Source organism: Poecile atricapillus, chromosome 29 (genome assembly GCF_030490865.1).
Source record: "Poecile atricapillus isolate bPoeAtr1 chromosome 29, bPoeAtr1.hap1, whole genome shotgun sequence".
NCBI lineage: Eukaryota > Metazoa > Chordata > Aves > Passeriformes > Paridae > Poecile > Poecile atricapillus.
Genome location: NC_081277.1, coordinates 2,512,480 through 2,530,935, shown reverse-complemented (window position 1 = coordinate 2,530,935; position 18,456 = coordinate 2,512,480). Strand labels below are relative to the sequence as shown.

The following is an 18,456-nucleotide window of genomic DNA, read 5'->3' as shown; positions in this document are numbered from 1 at the left end:
ATGGTGATTTTTGGCTGTTTTTATGGTGATTTTTGGCTCTTTTTACCTGCAGCGCAGCCGTCCCTGCATGGCCACGCCCACTCCGGCATGACCACGCCCACTCCGCCATGGCCACGCCCACTCCGCCATGGCCACGCCTCCATGTGGCCACGCCCACTCCTCAATGGCCACGCCCACTCCGCCCAGGCCACGCCCACTCCGGCTTGGCCACGCCTCCCTGGCCACGCCCATCAATCGTGGTCACGCCCCTGGGGAATCCCTTCGCGGCCCCCGCCGTGACGTTGCGCGGTTGCATCACTTCCGGCGGTGCACCCGGAAGTGGCGTGAGCCAGGTTGCCATGGGGCGGCCCGGGAGGTGAAATGGGGAGAGGGGGGCGGGAGACACCGGGATGGGGACCGGGAATGGGATCGGGACCGGGATCGGGACCGGGAATGGGATCGCCGGGCAGCCGCAGGGTTTGGGGGGAGCCGGGCCGGGCCCTGCGGGATGGTGGCGGCCGTGGGGACGGGCGGGGGGCCTGGGACTCGTTCCGCTCGGTGTCCCTGCCCCGTCCTTCCCTCATTCCGATCCCTCATCCCGGTCCCTCATCCGCATCCCTCATCCTGTTCATTCATCCCGATCCCTGATCCCGACCCCTCATCCCGATCCCTGTTCCCGGTCCCTCTCTCCCGATCCCTGATCCCGTTGTTCCCGGTCCCGCCCTGGCACCGGCTCCGCTCCCTTGGGCTCCTCGGGAAGGATCTTCCCTCCGGCAGGGCCGGGAAGGAGGGACAGCCCCGGGCTGTGTCCCTGAGGCGGAATTCCAGCTTTTCCTTACTTCTTTTGGGATTTTGCTGACGTTTGATCATAGCAGGGGTCCCAGAATCCCGGGATGCTTTGGGTGGGAAGGAGCTTAAATCCCATCCGCTTCCAACCCCAGCGCCTCCCCTGTCCCGGGCTGCTCCAGCCTGGCCTCGGGCACTCCCAGGGATCCGGGAGCAGCCACGGCTTCCCTGGGAATTCCCCCCGGCCCCTCTCCACCCTGCACGAGGTGATTCCGTGCTTCCACCGCCTCGCTATTCCTGTTTTCCCTTGTATTCCTGCACGCCCGGGGAGCCTGGGAGCAGCCCCTCGCCCTGGTCAGGTGCTGAGGGAAGGGAAGGGAAGGGAAGGGAAGGGAAGGGAAGGGAAGGGAAGGGAAGGGAAGGGAAGGGAAGGGAAGGATCCCATCCTGGCTGTTCCCCCGGGGATCTCCCACTGCAGGGAATCACCAGCGCTCGCTTTTCCGCAGGAGCAGAGCGGGGATGGCTCCGGGAAGTTGGGATGTTCCCGGTGCCTCCGAGGTCACCGGCTGAGGCTCCAGCGGCTCCTCCTGCTGCCCCCATCCCAAAATGGGCAGGTAAGGATCCCAAGGGAACTCTTGGATAAACTGGGATGACTTTGGAGTGAAGGATGGGGAATCTGATCATGAATTCCAGCCTGGGAATGGTGTCCTGAGTCCGCTCAGTGCAGAACAAGATCCTGGGATGGGATGGGATGGGATGGGATGGGATGGGATGGGATGGGATGGGATGGGATGGGATGGGATGGAAGGGGCTAAAGGATCATCCCAGCCCTGCCATGGGCACCTCCCACTGTCCCAGATTATCCCAGCCTGGCCTTGGGCACTTCCAGGGATCCAGGGGCAGCCACAGCTGCTCTGGGAATTCCAGCCCAGCCCCTCCCCACCCTCCCAGCCAGGAATTCCTTCCCAAAATCCCATCCATCCCTGCTCTCTGGCACTGGGAGCCATTCCCTGTGTCCTGTCCCTCCATCCCTTGTCCCCAGTCCCTCCCCAGCTCTCCCCAGAGCCCCTTCAGGCCCTGGGGAACTGCCCTGAGCTCTCCCCAGACTTCTCCTGGATCATCCCCAGATTCCCATTCCCTCAATCCCAAGCCAGGCTTTTCTCTCCTTTCTGGCTCTGATTTTCCTGAGACTTTGGAAGAAATCCGGGAGATAAAGAGAAGCTCCAGCCCCAAATCCAATCCCCCGGGATCCATCACCCTCCTCAGCCCAGCCCCCAGCCACGGGGCAGGAGTGGGAATTCCACACCGCGCTCCGGGGAGGAATTTTTCCTGTTTTTAGCAGCGAATCCAGCGCTCGATCCGCTCCTGTCTCCCTGTGCCCGCAGGATCAGCATCTCCTGCCCTCTCCCGGGCTGCTGGCGCTGCGGCCTCTGCCCCGCGGGCGCCCCGCGGCTCCTGAGCGCTCCCGGCCGGCGGCGGCTGCTGCTGCTGGGGGCCGGGGCTGCGGCCGGAGCGCTGCTGCTCTGCGGGCTCCTGCTGCTGCTGCTGCTGCGGGAACAGCCCCGGGATGGGACAGAACGCAGGTGAGCGGGAATGGATCCCAGGGGAAAAACAGGGAGAGAATTCCATGGAAAAAACAGGGAGAGAATTCCATGGAAAAAACAGGGAATAGGTCCCGTGGGAAACAGGGGATGGGGCTCTGGAGAAGGGGGAATGCTGCTCTGCTGCTGCTGCAGGAACAGCCCCGGGATGGGAGAGAGTGCAGGTGAGCGGGAATGGATCCCAGGGGAAAAACAGGGAGAGAATTCCATGGAAAAAACAGGGAGAGAATTCCATGGAAAAAACAGGGAATGGGTCCTGTGGGAAACAGGGGATGGGGCTCTGGAGAAGGGGGAACGCTGCTCTGCTGCTGCTGCAGGAACAGCCCCAGGATGGGACAGAGCACAGGTGAGCAGGAATGGATCCCAGGGGAAAAACAGGGAGAGAATTCCATGGAGAAAACAGGGAATGGGTCCTGTGGGAAACAGGGGATGGGGCTCTGGAGAAGGGGGAATGCTGCTCTGCTGCTGCTGCAGGAACAGCCCCGGGATGGGAGAGAGTGCAGGTGAGCGGGAATGGATCCCAGGGGAAAAACAGGGAGAGAATTCCATGGGAAACAGGGAATGGAGCCTGGTGGAAATACTGCTCAGCTCCTGTGGGACCAACCCCGGGATGGGAGATTCCACAGGTGAGGGTCAGGAATTCCATGGGAAAAACAGGGAATGGAGTCCATGGGAAACAGGGAAAACCCCTGAAAATTCTGCCACAAAACATCCAATTTTAAATCTAATTTTGACCAAAATCACCCATAGGGAGCTGAATTCCCTGCAGCAATTCCCTTTTTTTTTTTCATATTTTCTCAGATTCCTGGCCAGGGTGACGGATACAGAAGCCACGGACACTGGGAATCCCAACCTGAACTACGGGATTGTGGTGGACTGCGGCAGTAGTGGCTCCCGTGTGTTTGTGTACTGCTGGCCCCGGCACAATGGCAACCCCAAGGACCTGCTGGACATCCAGCAGATGAGGGACAGCTCCAGGAAACCCGTGGTGATGAAAATCAAACCAGGTACTGGGAAAAATTGGGAATTTCTCCATGATTTCCTCTCCTGACTGCGCTTCCTGTGCTCCAGAGTGGCTGGATAAGGGATATTTCCAGCACGGAGCAGCTCCATGGATTTTGGGATTGGTTTGCAGGGAGTTGAAGTCTGGAATGAGGAAGGAGGGAGAGGTTTTTCTATGTGACAGCAACAAGAAAAGGTGGTGATCAAAGTCAAGCCAGGTACTGGGAAAACCATGGAATTTCTCCATTATTTCCTCTCCTAACTCTGCTTCTTGCACTTCAGAGTGGCTGGATAAGGGATATTTCCATTTTTTGGTCATGGAGCAGCTCCATTGTCTCCCTTCATTCCCTTTATTTAGTGAGGAAATCCCTGTGCTCCTGGAAAGTGATTGGAAAATCCCGGAGCTGTTTCATGCTCGAGGAAATATCCCTCATCCTGATACTCTGGAGTGAAGAAAACTCAGTTAGGAGAGGAAAGCCTGCAGGAATTCCCATGTGGAACAGATCTTTCCCAGGAAATATCCCTTATCCAGACACTCTGGAGCTCAGGAAGCAGAGCTAGGAGAGGAAATTCCATGTTTTTTTCCCAGCACTTGGCTTCATTTTCCTCACCACCTTTTCCTGTTGCTGTCCCATGGAAAAACCTCTCCCTCCTTCCTCATTCCAGACTTAACTCACTACAAACCAATTCCGAAAAAACCTGGAGTTGCTCCGTGTTGGAAACACCCTTGGGAGCGCAGGAAGTGCGGTCAGGAGAGGAAACAACGGGAAAATCCCATCATTCCCACAGCCCATTTCCCACTTTGCCTTGTCCGTTCCTGTGGGGATTTTCCAGGGAATCCTGCAGCCGGAGTTGCTCCAGCAGCAGGTTTGTGTTTTTCCCAGGAATTTCGGAGTTTGCCAGCTCTCCCGCCGAGGTCAGCGATTACATCTCGCCCCTGCTGAGCTTCGCTGCCGCACACGTCCCACGCTCCAAGCACAAGGAGACTCCTCTCTACATCCTGTGCACAGCAGGAATGCGCATCCTTCCCGAGAGGTGATTCCCACCTTTTTTTTTTTTCCTGGGAATTCCCACCACCGGCCTGGCTGGGTTTGAAGCCCCTTTTCCGTGGAATTTTGCAGCCAGCAGAAAGCCATCCTGGAGGATCTGCTCACAGACATCCCCACACGCTTTGATTTCCTCTTCTCCGACTCCCATGCTGAGGTGATATCTGGGAAGCAGGAAGGTAGGTGGGCCTTGGAAAAATACCTGGAAAATATTTAGGAATTCCCAGGGATGATTTTTGGGGTGTTTTGGTTGTTTTTTCAAATCCTGCTTTGCTTGAGAGCCTTTGTTCCTCAGCAGATCTGAGTGTGGGGATGAGCTCCTGATGGGACAAATCTTTGCTGATTATACCTGAAAATTTCATGGAATTTGATCTGGAAAAATACTTAGGAATTTCAAGGGATGATTTGGGGAATTTTTGTTGCTTTTTCAAATGCTGATTGGCCAAATCCTTGCTGATTATCCCTGAAAATTTCATGGAATCGGATCCATTTCCTCTGGGGAAAGGATAAATCACAACATTCCCGATGGAATTTGCAGGATGACTTTGAAGGCTGAGATCTCTTGGGGCCATCACCAGAGCCTGAAATCCCCTTTCAAATCCATTCCCTCCATTCCTTCCCTGAATTTTACACATCAAAGAGTCTCCAATTCATCCAGGCAGGAATTTTATCCTGGCATTGACCTGGGAGAGGAGAGAATCCCCCGGAATTCCGCATTTCTCGGGAGTTAACCATTTCCCAGGAATGTTTCACTTCTATCATTTTATAAAATAAAAAGCTGCAAGAACAGAGTGAAAAGAAAAGAAATTCAGACATTTCCATTTGCCCTCAAATTCATGATCCAGCTCTTCCCGACATTCCCAGAATTCCAGATCCGGCTTTTTTCCACCTGCAGGAGTCTATGCGTGGATTGGGATCAACTTTGTCCTTGGAAGATTTGAGCACACGGACGATGGTGAGGAGCTGAAGGGAGGCTCCGGGTGGTGATTTTCCAGTCGGATGTTGGGATGCAATTCCAGCCCTGGGAATTGCCTTTCCAGATGTTGGGTTGTGTTTCCAGCCAGATGTTGGCAGCTGCTGCAGGGGCTGGTTCCCCCCTGAAGCTTTAACAGCCACAAGCAGCATCCTCTGGTTACATCCCGGGATTTTTCCCTGTATCCCAGAGTTTTTTTCCCTGTTTCCTGGTGATTTTTCCCTGTTTCCCAGTGATTTATCCCCGTATCCCAGTGATTTTTCCCTGTACTCCAGAGATTTTTTTCCCTGTATCCCGGTGATTTTTCCCTGTTTTCACTGCTTTGCCTTGTTCCCCAGAGGACAAGATCATGGTGGAGGTGCGGATCCCGGGAATTCAGCACCAGGATCCCATTTTCCCTCCCTGCCTGTATCCCAGTGATTTTCCCAGTGATTTTCCCAGTGATTTTCCCAGTGATTTTCCCAGTGATTTTCCCAGTGATTTTCCCAGTGATTTTTCCCTGTTTCCCACTGTTTTTTCCCTGTATCCCAGTGATTTTTCCCATGTTTTTCCCAGACGACAAGGTGATGGTGGAGGTGCAGATCCAAGGAAGAGAGCGCAGGGACTTTTCCCTATTTCCCACTGATTTTTCCCTATATCCCACTAATTTTTCCCTGTATCCCAGCAATTTTTCCCTATATCCCAGCAATTTTTCCCTATATCCCAGCGATTTTTCCCTATATCCCAGCAATTTTTCCCTATATCCCAGCGATTTTTCCCTGTATCCCACTGATTTTCCCTGTTCCAGAGGCTGAGGCGGTGGTGGAGGTGCAGATCCCGGGAAGCGAGCACCGCGATCCCATTTTCCGGAAGAGAACCGTGGGAATCCTGGACATGGGCGGGGTCTCCACGCAGATCGCCTACGAGGTGCCCCCGAGTGTAAGCCCCATCCCAGAATTCCTCTTCCCTCAGGAATCATTTTCACACCTTTTCCTTTCTTTCCCATCATTTGGAATCCTCCATCCCATCCCATTCCCAGTTTTTCCGTATTTCCCATTTTTTTTCCCCTATTTCTCACTGATTTTCCCCTATTTCCTACTGGTTTTCCCATATTTCCCACTGATTTTCCCATATTTCCCACTGGTTTTTCCCTATTTCCCACTGATTTTTCCAAATAATGTGGGAAATGGTTATTCCAGAGGAAAACTCCTTGATTTTACTCTCCCAAGGATATAATCTTGGACTTTAAAAATTATGTGGGAGTTGATTATCCCTGAGGAAAACTCTTTTCTTTTGCCCTTTTTATGAAGGGAGTTTGGAAGGTTTTTTTTCCCAAAAAATATTGGAGATTACCATTCCCAAGGAAAACTCCTCAATTTTGCTCTCCCTATAAAATACTCCTGTTTTTTTTCCCAAATAATATGGGAGAGATGATCTTTCCCAAAGAAAACTCCTCATCCTCTCCCTCTGAAATAATCTTGGATTCTGAAACAATCTTGGATTTCCCAAATAATGTGGGAAATGATCATCCTTGGGGAAAACTCCTCAAAGACAAAGAGCTGGAAAGCTTTGGGGGCAGGGTACCGCTCTCATTCCTGGGAATATCCCAAACCACAGATGTGGCTCCCTAGGACTGATGGATCCACGACCTTCTCAAGATCTTTCCCAACCCCAACAATCCCACAACCCCATGGAGATTCCCTCGCTCCAGCCCCTCCAGAAGCAGGAGAGGGAAGCGTTAAATGAGCGAGGGGCGAATCGAAAGGCATCTGAAACATCCCAAAAAATCCTTGGGATCATCCTGACGGTTCCTGGTTTTGCTGCAGGAGGAGGTGGCCAAGGGTTTGCTGGCGGAATTTAATTTGGGATGTGACGCCCACCAGACGGAGCACGTGTACCGCGTCTACGTGGCCACATTCCTGGGATTTGGTGGGAACGCGGCCCGCAGGAGATACGAGGAGAGCCTCTTCTCCAGCAGCCTCCTGGGGAACAGGTATTCCCTGGAATTCCTCTGGAATTCCAGCCTGCTTCATCCCCTGGGAGAGGTTGGGGCCAGGTTGGAGCAGCCTGGGATAATGAGAGGTGGCCCTGGAATGATGGGAATGATCCTGGGTGTCGTGTGGAGAGATCGTGGCACTTCCAGAAGGGAAAATCTGGGAAGTGGAGAGGGGTTTGTCCTCAGGAATTGGAACAACAGGACAAGGATAATGCGTTCAGCTTGAAAAGGGGAAATTTAAGTTGGATTTATGGAAGGAATTCCCAGTATGAGGGTGGGATGGAATTCCCAGAGCAGCTGTGGCTGCCTCTGGATCCCTGGGAGTTTCCAAGGCCAGGGTGGAGCAGCCTGGGATAGTGGGAAAAGATGGGAATGATCCTGGATGTTGTGTGGAGATGGGAGGGGAGGGGAGGGGAGGGGAGGGGAGGGGAGGGGAGGGGAGGGAAGGGAAGGGAAGGGAAGGGAAGGGAAGGGAAGGGAAGGGAAGGGAAGGGAAGGGAAGGGAAGGGAAGGGAAGGGAAGGGAAGGGAAGGGAAGGGAAGGGAAGGGAAGGGAAGGGAAGGGAAGGGAAGGGAAGGGAAGGGAAGGGAAGGGAAGGGAAGGGAAGGGGTTCCCAGGCTCTCCCTGTTCCTCAGCCCGCAGTTCCCGCTGCCAGATCCATGCCTGCCGCGGGACGCGCTGGATGAGCTGCGGCTGCACGGGCGGACACTGCACCTGCGCGGCTCCGGGGACTTTGGGCGCTGCCGGGAGCTGCTGCAGCCGCTGCTGAACCGCAGCCGGGACAGCCGGGGTTCCCTGAACGGCGTCTTCCAGCCGCCCGTGCACTTCCAGAGCAGCGAGTTCTACGGATTCTCCGAGTTCTACTACTGCACCGAGGACGTGCTGAGGATGGGCGGCGACTACAGCGCCGCCAAGTTCGCCAGGGCTGCCCAGGTGGGGAATGCTCCAGGCCTGGAATCCTCCAGAAGGATTCTGTTCCCAAACTCCTGCGGAAGAACTTCCCCTTAAAATATCCCAAATTCCTAAATTCACTAAAGCTGCAAAGAGAAAAAAACTGGGATCAATTCCCTCATTAAAACATCTCTCCTGAAGGATTTTGTTCCCAAAGTCCTCCAGCAAAACTTTTCCTTAAGAGACCCCAAATATCTTAAGAGAGCCCAAATTCCTAAATTCACTAAAGCTGCAAAAGTGAAAATCAGGGATAAACTCCTGATTTAAAATATCTTTCTACAAGGAGTTTATTCCCATAGTCTTGCAGGAAAGCTTTTCCTTAAGAAATCCCAAATTCCTTAAGAAATCCCAAATTTCCTGCCCTGAACTCTCACAGGGCTTTTCTGTTCCTCAGACCTGGGATTTGCCTGACTGGATATTCCCAGAGAACTTCACATTAATTCCACCTCAAATTCCAAGCATGGCTCAAAACATTCCCAGGAAATTTGGGATTTGCCTGACTGAATATTCACAAAGAGTTTAACATTAATTCCATTCCTAATTCCAAATGTGGCTCAAAATATTCCCGCAAAATTTGGGATCTGCCTGATAGGATATTCCCAGAGATTTTACCATTAATTCCACCCCAAATTCCAAGCATGGCTTAAACCATTCCCACGAAATCCGGGCTCTCACTCACTGGCAGCACAAGCTGCTGTTACTTTTTGGTTTTTGCCGTTCCAGAGCATTTTCTCGGGTGGGATTTTCCTTCTCTGGGCTCGGGGAATGCCAGAATCATTCTGGTTTTCCTGGTTTTTTGCTCTCCTGCAGGACTACTGTGCCACCAGCTGGTCGGTGCTGCGGGAGCGCTTCCAGCGTGGGCTCTACGCGCCACACGCGGATCTGCACCGCCTCAAGTGAGCGCCCAGCCTGAGATCCACCTGGGAATAGTCTGAGAACAGCCTGGGATCCGCTTGGGATCTGCCTGGGAACAGCCTGGGATCCGCCCAGGAACAGCCTGGGAACAGCCCGGGATCCACCCAGGATCTGCCTGGGAACAGCCTGGGATCCACCCAGGATCTGCCTGGGAACAGCCTGGGATCCACCCAGGATCTGCCTGGGAACAGCCTGGGAACCGCCCGGGAACAGCCCAGGAACAGCCCGGGATCCCCCCCAGGATCTGCCTGGGAACAGCCCGGGATCCACTCAGGAACAGTCTGGGAACAGCCCGGGATCTGCTCAGGATCTGCCTGGGAACAGCCCAGGAACAGCCCGGGATCCGCTCAGGATCTGCCTGGGAACAGCCCAGGATCCACTCAGGAACCTTTTCCAGCCCGGCTGCTGGGCCTGGCCCTTCTGTGGGGTCCTTGGAAGTGGGGAAAAAAGCTGGGGAAGAGCCTGGGAATTGGGGGAAAATGCCTTGGAAAAGCTGAGAATTCTGGGTTTAATTGTGTCCTGCGGTTGCTGGAGTGCTGAGCTGAGCTTATCCTGTTCTCAATGGCTGATCCTGCTGTTCCTGATCCCACTGTCCCTGATCCCACTGTCCCTGATCCCACTGTCCCTGATCCAACTGTCCCTGACTGATCCCACTATTCCTGACTGATCCCATTTCCCAGCCTGATCCCATTTCCCAGCCTGATTCCATTTCCCTGATCCCATTTCCCAGCCTGATCCCATTTCCCAGCCTGATCCCATTTCCCAGCCTGATTCCATTTCCCAGCCTGATTCCATTTCCCTGATCCCATTTCCCAGCCTGATCCCATTTCCCAGCCTGATCCCATTTCCCAGCCTGATCCCATTTCCCAGCCGGATTCCATTTCCCTGATCCCATTTCCCAGCCTGATCCCATTTCCCAGCCCGATCCCATTTCCCTGATACCATTTCCCAGCCTGATTCCATTTCCCTGATCCCATTTCCCAGCCTGATCCCATTTCCCTGATCCCATTTCCCAGCCTGATCCCATTTCCCTGATCCCATTTCCCAGCCTGATTCCATTTCCCTGATCCCATTTCCCAGCCCGATCCCATTTCCCTGATCCCATTTCCCAGCCTGATTCCATTTCCCTGATCCCATTTCCCAGCCTGATCCCATTTCCCAGCCCAATCCCATTTCCCTGATCCCATTTCCCAGCCCAATCCCATTTCCCAGCCCGATCCCATTTCCCTGATTCCATTTCCCAGCCTGATTCCATTTCCCTGATCCCATTTCCCAGCCTGATCCCATTTCCCAGCCTGATCCCATTTCCCAGCCTGATCCCATTTCCCAGCCTGATTCCATTTCCCTGATCCCATTTCCCAGCCCGATCCCATTTCCCAGCCTGATTCCATTTCCCTGATCCCATCTCCCAGCCTGATTCCATTTCCCTGATCCCATTTCCCAGCCTGATTCCATTTCCCTGATCCCATTTCCCAGCCTGATTCCATTTCCCTGATCCCATCTCCCAGCCTGATTCCATTTCCCTGATCCCATTTCCCAGCCTGATTCCATTTCCCTGATCCCATTTCCCAGCCTGATTCCATTTCCCTGATCCCATTTCCCAGCCTGATTCCATTTCCCTGATCCCATTTCCCAGCCCGATCCCATTTTCCTGATCCCATTTCCCAGCCTGATTCCATTTCCCTGATCCCATTTCCCAGCCTGATTCCATTTCCCTGATCCCATTTCCCAGCCCAATCCCATTTCCCAGCCCGATCCCATTTCCCTGATCCCATTTCCCAGCCCAATCCCATTTCCCAGCCTGATCCCATTTCCCAGCCCGATCCCATTTCCCTGATCCCATTTCCCAGCCTGATCCCACTCTTCTCCGCAGGTTCCAGTGCTTTAAGTCTGCCTGGATGTTCGAGGTTTTCCACCGGGGCTTTTCCTTCCCGGAGAGCTACGGGCGGCTGCGCACGGCGCTGCAGGTCTACGACAAGGAGGTGCAGTGGACGCTGGGGGCCATCCTGTACCGCACCCGCTTCCTGCCCCTCAGGTACCCCCAGATCCGGGAACAGCCTCGGGAATGGGAATTCCAGCATGGGGAGAGGCACTGATCCCTCAAATCCTGGGTTTTGGAGCCTCTTTTCCCAGAACGGGTGCTGATTCCTGCCCTGAGCCAAGCTGGAAGCAGAATTTTGTCTCCAGAGCGTGGCTGCTCTTTCCCAGGGCTCTCAAAAATTTGGGAACAGCCTTTGGGAGGGGAATTTTGGCATGGGAAGAGGTGGTGGTGCTTCAAATTGTGCTTTTTGGATCCTGTTCCCACCAAATGGGCTCTGATTCCTGCCCTGAGCCAAGCTGGAAGCAGAATTGTGCCTCTAAGAAGTGGCCATTGTCCCTCTGCTCTTTTCCAGGGACATCCTCTCAAAAATCTGGGAAAATCCATTGGGAGAGAATTTTGGGGATGGGAACTTTTGCTTTTTAGGGCCTCAAATTATGCTTTTTTAGAGCCTGCTCCACCAGCTGAGCTCTGATTCCCGAGCTGGAAGCGGAATTTCGCCTCCAAAGCACTCTCATTGTCCCTCTACTCTTTCCCAGGGACATCCAGCAGGAAAATTTCCGTGGGATTCACTCACGCTGGAGGAGCTTTTCCTTCGTGTACAACCACTACCTGTTCCTGGCCTGCTTCCTGGTGGTGCTGCTCTCCATCCTGCTCTACCTGCTCCGGCTGCGCCGCATCCATCGCCGCCGGCTCCACAGCGGCGCCTCCCCAGCCCTCTGGATCCAAGAGGGGCTCCCTGCCCCGAAAATCCCGGGATAACATTCCGGGATGGACGATTCATCCACACACACACACACACACACACACGCAAAAAAAAAGCCATTTTTGCCTCAGGGTTCCTCCTTTTTTTTTGCCCCTTGGAGAAGCGGAGCTGGGAATTCCAGGCAGGCTTGGGAATTCCAGGGAAATGGGGTGTGGAGGGAAAAATGCCAAAAATGACTTTGTTGGGAATGTTGCACTTTGGGGTGTGCGGGGTAGTTCCCACCTTCGGGAGAGGCTGAAATCCCAGGATGAACTTGGATTTTCCTGCCGGATTCCAGCGTTGCCATCCCTGCTCTCACTTTGGAGTCTCAAGGAACGGGAAGTTCCAAAAACAAGGAAAAAAAAAACCCTTTTAGGACATTTTCTGTGATTTTTCCCTTCTGGAATCACTCGTGGGATGGAGAAGGAAAATCCCTCACATCCAATGCTGTGCTTCCATAAAAAAACTGCTTCCATCCCTTCCGCTCCCTCCTTTTTCCTTGGAAGCTTCACCCTCCCAGTGGCACCGGTCGCTGCTTTCAATCCCTAATTTCTGTTCCATAATCATGGAGAGACCTCCCAGAAACTCCAGGAATGTGAAGAGATCTGGAAAAGCGGAGCAGAATGTGCACAGGGTCATGCCGAGTCCTCTGGTAATTTATATTTTATTTAAAACCTTTGATTTTACTTGAAAGTCAATTTGTCCATGATTAAAAGTGGGATTTCTATGAACCTTTGGGCCTCGGGTCTTTTATTGGGTAATTCTTCAGCTGGAAAAACTTCCAAAAAGTGGGAAAATGCTGGAAAATGGGATGGTTTTATTATTGGAGAACTGGATAGATTTTTTTTTATCATCTTTCATCAAAAATCCAGATGGTTTCAGTTGGGTTATTGTCGGTTTTGGATGGGTTTTGACCTTTGGACAGGGAATTTAGACTGGAGCTGCTAAATTCCACCCAAATTTGGGAGCTGAACTTCTGTTCCTCTCACCTGGCATGTGCTGGAGTCAGAATTCCCTGGATTTGGGGCGGTATTTTGGAGCAGAATCTTTCACTGGACCTTCGGAGCTCCCAAACACTTTCCTTTGGCAAAGGGTGTTCCTGGAGCGATAAATCAGAGTTTGGGGGAGTTTCAGTGCAAATCTGGGAGTGCCAGATCCCACAGATCCCACAAATCCCACATCCCAGGGATCCCAGAGATCCCAGAACCCAGGGATCCCAAATCCCAGGGATACCAGAGATCCCATATCCCAGCAATTCCATATCCCAGGGATCCCAGAACCCAGAAATCCCACATCTCAGGATTCCCAGAGATCCCCCATTCCCAGATCCCAAGGATTTGCAGGAGGGGCTCAGCTGGAGCAGGCAGAACTCGGTGCCATCTCCTGAGGGGGAAAATCAACCCCAAATTATTCCCACAGATTTTTCTGGGGCTCCAAAGGAATTTTCCATCCCACCCCTGGGAATGATTCCTTTGGAATCCTCAGTCTGGAATTCCCAAGACACGATGGGATTTGATGTTTCTAAAGTTCATTTTCTTCCTACTCCTTTCTCCAGGCTCGGGACAGGGGAGCGGGGCAGGGAACCGACCCCAAAATTTCCCGGCCCTTTAAACCCATCCCAATCCCTTTCCTTGCGGTTTTCCGTGTGGAAAACGCCCCGATCCCTGGGAAGGCCGGGAATGATGGAGAGGAAGGGCGGCTCCTCCGGGACCCCCGGCGGGATCCGCAGCTGCGGGGAGGGAGCGCCCCGGGAGCGGGGACACCTCGTCCCGCCGGGCCATTGTCCCTCGGCAGGGCCATTGTTGTCCCCAAAGGCTCCTGTTCCCGACTGCTGTTGTTATTCCCGAAATTCCATTGTTGTTCCCAAGGTCCCATTGTTCGGGCCATTGGTACCAAATAACGCGTGAAGCTCTCGAGAGCCGCTGGGAGCCGGCGGCTCTCGCTGTGTCCCTGTCCCTCTGTCCCTGTGTCCCTGTCCCTCTGTCCCTCTGTCCCTGTCCCTCTGTCCCTGTCCCTCTGTCCCTGTGTTCCTGTCCCTCTGTCCCTGTCCCTCTGTCCCTGTGTCCCTGTCCCTCTGTCCCTGTCCCTCTGTCCCTGTCCCTCTGTCCCTGTGTCCCTGTCCCTCTGTCCCTGTGTCCCTGTCCCTCTGTCCCTGTCCCAGTGTCTCTGTCCCAGTGTTCCTGTCCCAGTGTCTCTGTCCCAGTGTTCCTGTCCCTGTGTCCCTGTCCCTCTGTCCCTGTGTCCCTGTCCCTCTGTCCCTGTGTCCCTCTGTCCCTGTCCCAGTGTCCCTGTCCCTCTGTCCCTGTCCCTCTGTCCCTGTGTCCCTGTCCCTCTGTCCCTGTGTTCCTGTCCCTCTGTCCCTGTCCCTCTGTCCCTGTGTCCCTGTGCCTCTGTCCCTGTCCCAGTGTCTCTGTCCCTCTGTCCCTGTCCCTGTGTCCCTGTCCCTCTGTCCCTGTGTCCCTCTGTCCCTGTCCCTGTGTCCCTGTCCCTCTGTCCCTGTGTTCCTGTCCCTCTGTCCCTGTCCCTCTGTCCCTGTTCCTCTGTCTCTGTCCCAGTGTCTCTGTCCCTCTGTTCCTGTCCCTCTGTCCCTGTCCCAGTGTCTCTGTCCCTCTGTCCCTGTGTCCCCATCCCCGTGTCCTCTCCCTTCCTGTGTCTCTGTCCCTTCTCTCTGTCCCTGTGTCCCTGTCCCTCTGTCCCTGTCCCCGTGTCCCAATCCATCCCTGGATCCCTCCAGAGCTCCGATTTAGGAAGGGCCTTTTCCCATCTAATGGGAAGGGACGGGAATCCTCCGATCCCGCGGGGAAATGAACGCCAGCCTCATTCCCAGCTTTTCCCTGGGATGCGCTGTCACTGCCTCCAGCCGCGTTTCTCCTTCTGCTTCCTAGAAATTCGCTCTTCGTGGTTTTTTGGGGAAAAACTTCATTTTCCCTGCTCCATCCTCATTTCCTGGGGAGCTGCATGGCGGGAATCTGTCAGGAATCTGGGAATGGGCAGATCCTTTGTGCTTCCAGCATTTTGTCGGGAGCTTCCTGGGAGGAATTCACCTTCCAGCACCAGGAATCCAATGGATTCCTTTGCTCCCTGCTCATCCCTGAGGGATCCCAGACAGGGAATGAGAAGCACTCGTTCAGTGCCTCGTGCTGGGATTTTCCTTCTTCCAGGAAATCCTGGAGCTCCCATTCTATGGGAGATCCCAGCGCTGATTGGCCTCTCCCCAGCCTTTTCCTGGAAGGCCAAGTGGGGAAATGAAGTTTTCCTTTCTCTGGGAACACTGGGAGCCAGCGCCAGGCCCCTGCGCCTGCTGGGAAATGCTTCTGCTGCCAGGATTTCCCTGGAATTTGTGTTCTTCCCACTTTGGCTATGAAATTTCCTGGAGGTTTGGAAAATGGGGAGCTGCCCCATCCTTGGATAAGTCCCAGGCCAGGCTGGAATAACCTGGGATAGTGTGAGGATCCCTGCCCATGGCAGGGGTGGGACAAGATGATTTTCTGTCTCTTCCCACCCAAACCATTCCAGGATTCCAAGATGGAGAAATTCCCACAGGGATTAAACACAGAAATAGCTTTTTAGGGGGAAAATACAGATTCATTTCTCCAGAATTTTGGGATTTCCCAGACACTGGGATCTGGCTCTTCGATCTCCCATTGCAGGAACTTCCCACTGGATCCCTCGGCTGTGAGAACGGCCACGTGGCTCTAAAATTCCTGCAGGTTTTTGGGTATCTCCTGGATCATCTCTGCAGGGAAAAGCTTTTCGGGGGCTGCTCCCGGAATTGGAGAGGTCGAGTCGCCCTGTGGAACACCAGGATTGGGAGGCAATGAGCCTTTCCCAAAGAACGGCAAATTGGGGGAATTACAGCACCCAACGGCCCGAGGCTCATTTTTGGGAGCAGGGAGCGTGACTGGGACTCCTGGGTCAGAGCCCAGGTGTGTCCTTAGGGCAGGGAAAAATCCCGGGAGAAGGGATGGGACTGGGGATGGGGGCTGGGAGGGAGGCCAGGGAAGGGATTCAGCTGGATCTGGGATGTGTGCAGGCATTTGAGGTGAAAAATCCATGTGCAAAATTCACTGGATGCTGAAAATCGGGATCTGCTCTTCCGGCCCTGGCTCAGGGACATGGGAAACGCCTTTCCCGTTTCCCAGATCCACACGGAGCAACGCTTTTTCCTGGTGTGGAATTCCCTGTGTGATTCCGAGGACTTCTCAAGCCCCTTTTTCCCGAGTGCTTTTCCCTCGGTTTTCCCCAGCTGTGGGATGAAGGGGGCAGCAAATTCCCTGAGTCCAGCGCAGAGCCTCGGCGAGCTTTGCCGGATTCCTGCAGGGATGTTTCATCCCAAGCTCTTCCTTCCATCAGCTGGAATTTTTCATGGATGCGCTGCCGTGTCCTCGCCCGACCCAGACGCTGACACATTCCCTCCTCAGGCCCAGCTCCCTCATTCCAGCCAGGAATCACTCCCTGGCTCCTCCCAGGGCTCCTCTTCCCCCGATGTCCCGGGCTCTGCTGAGGCTTGGGATCCAATTCCCAGGGTTTGTCCTCTTCCCTGAGAATTCCTGGTGCAGGGAACGGAGCTGAGAGCTCATCCCATCACACCCCCTTCCCACATCCCAGGCTGCTCCCAATCCCAGATATCCCACATCCCACAGATCCCTTATTCCAGAGATCCCATATCCCAGAAATCCCTTATCCCAGAGATCCCTTATCCCACTGATCCCTTATTCCAGAGATCCCATATCCCAGAGATCCCTTATCCCAGAGATCCCTTATCCCAGAGATCCCTTATCCCAGAGATCCCTTATTCCAGAGATCCCATATCCCAGAGATCCCTTATCCCACAGATCCCACATCCCACAGATCCCATATCCCAGAGATCCCTTATCCCAGAGACCCCACATCCCAGGGATCCCTTATCCCAGAGGTCCCACATCCCACAGATCCCACATCCCAGGGATCCCATATCCCAGAGATCCCTTATCCCAAGAATCCTACAGATCCCTTATCCCACAGATCCCAGATCCCAGGGATCCCTTCTCTGTGGAAGTGACTTGGGCACTTCCAGGGATCCAGGGGCAGCCATAGCTCTGGGATTTCCATTCCAGCCCCTCTCCACCCTCCCAGCCAGGAATTCCTTCCCAAAATCCCATTTCTTTCCTTCAATGCCGATGCCCAATCCAGCTCAACTTCCCTTCCCAATAAAAGAACACGGGAATTGCTTCCAGAGCTGCTGGAATCGGAGCAGACTCAGCTTTTCCAGTGCTGGGAAGATGGAGTCGGTTCCTGAAGCATGAATTACCTGGAGAAATCCTGTCTGGGAAGGGATGGAAAAGCTGGGAAAAGGGAGAAGTCTCCTGCTGGGAATGTTCGTGTGGGGGGTGGCACTGCCCTGATGGAGACTCGGCCAGAGCCGGGAATGAAACCTGGAATTTTTAATGCCAGTGGATGGAATGAAGTTGGAATTGCTGTGCAGGAGGATCCCAGAGCAGAGCCCTGTGCTGGAAAATCCCCTGACACAGGAATGCTCTGGATAAATGGGAATATTCCTTCCAAAGGTACCTTTGGGAATATTGTTTGGAAAATCCCAAACAGACTGAAACAGCCTGGGGAGGGAAACACCAGGGAATAATTTGGAATTTGGGAAATGCTGACGCTGCTGCCCAAAACTGGCTCAGGAGACGGAATTCCAGAGATTTCCAGGGATTCAGATCCCACTCAGTTTCCTGTTATTTTCACACTGGAAGCAAAGGGAATAAAGAGAATTTTTAGGGTGAACCCAAAGCCTGAATGAACAGGGTGACTTTAAAACCTCCCCTGGCTGAGAAGATGCCAGAGGTTTGGAATGATGCAGGATCAATCCAGCTCTGATCTTTGGGAACTGCTCCCACCTGGGAATTCTCCAGGACTTGTTATTTTTCCATGAGGAACTGGTTTTAATCCTTGGGACTCGTGGGGAGTAACTGCAGGACAAGCTGGGATAATAATAATAATAGTACACAGTAATAACTAATAATATATAATATATATAAGATATTATAAGATATTATATATAAAATATATATAATATTAAATTATATAACATATAATTAATATAATATATATTATAATAGATAATAAATAACAGATAATATATAATGGTAATGGATAATAATTAATGAATAGAAATAATATATAATGAATAATAAATAATACATTTAATAATAATTACAATTATAATGAATAATGAATAATGAAGAAGAAGATTATGAGATGATAATATTAATAACAACAATAATAATTCCCTGCTTTGCTTTGAGCTGCTGTAGGAGCGAGTTTAAGGAATATCCAGCAGCTGGAAAAGCGGGATGCTGAAAGTGGGGGAATTCCAGCGCTGGGAATTCCAGGAGGCTGCTCCACAAAGCCCTGGAATTGCAGGGACTAAATCACCTCGGAACCCTTAAACACTAAAACTTCA

General features: G+C 53.1%; 1 protein-coding gene across 7 annotated transcripts; it reads left to right on the top strand.

Moving 5' to 3' along the window:
• Nucleotides 1-209: 209 nt before the first annotated feature.
• Nucleotides 210-12,067, top strand: ENTPD4 (ectonucleoside triphosphate diphosphohydrolase 4). 7 transcript variants are annotated; one of them, XM_058859356.1, is made up of 13 exons: nucleotides 211-355; nucleotides 1,272-1,379; nucleotides 2,151-2,348; nucleotides 3,168-3,373; nucleotides 4,253-4,403; nucleotides 4,490-4,593; nucleotides 5,310-5,369; nucleotides 6,175-6,293; nucleotides 7,193-7,359; nucleotides 7,998-8,295; nucleotides 9,124-9,209; nucleotides 11,102-11,263; nucleotides 11,806-12,067. In XM_058859356.1, the coding sequence occupies exons 2-13, from the start codon at nucleotides 1,372-1,374 to the stop codon at nucleotides 12,026-12,028; spliced, it is 1,782 nt and encodes a 593-aa protein (XP_058715339.1). In that variant the 5' UTR covers nucleotides 211-355; nucleotides 1,272-1,371; the 3' UTR covers nucleotides 12,029-12,067. The 7 variants fall into 7 exon arrangements, with proteins under 7 accessions (XP_058715341.1, XP_058715339.1, XP_058715342.1 ...); XM_058859354.1 differs by having other exon boundaries at nucleotides 221-355; nucleotides 6,175-6,305; XM_058859355.1 differs by lacking the exon at nucleotides 211-355 and adding an exon at nucleotides 389-1,124 and having other exon boundaries at nucleotides 6,175-6,305.
• Nucleotides 12,068-18,456: the final 6,389 nt, after the last annotated feature.

What these genes read in the sequence shown, in the direction of transcription:
- ENTPD4 (XM_058859354.1), top strand. An exon ending in AGCAGCCTCCTGGGGAACAG is followed by an intron (nt 7,360 to 7,997) that starts GTATTCCCTGGA and finishes CCTGTTCCTCAG; the next exon opens with CCCGCAGTTCCCGCTGCCAG. An exon ending in AGTTCGCCAGGGCTGCCCAG is followed by an intron (nt 8,296 to 9,123) that starts GTGGGGAATGCT and finishes GCTCTCCTGCAG; the next exon opens with GACTACTGTGCCACCAGCTG.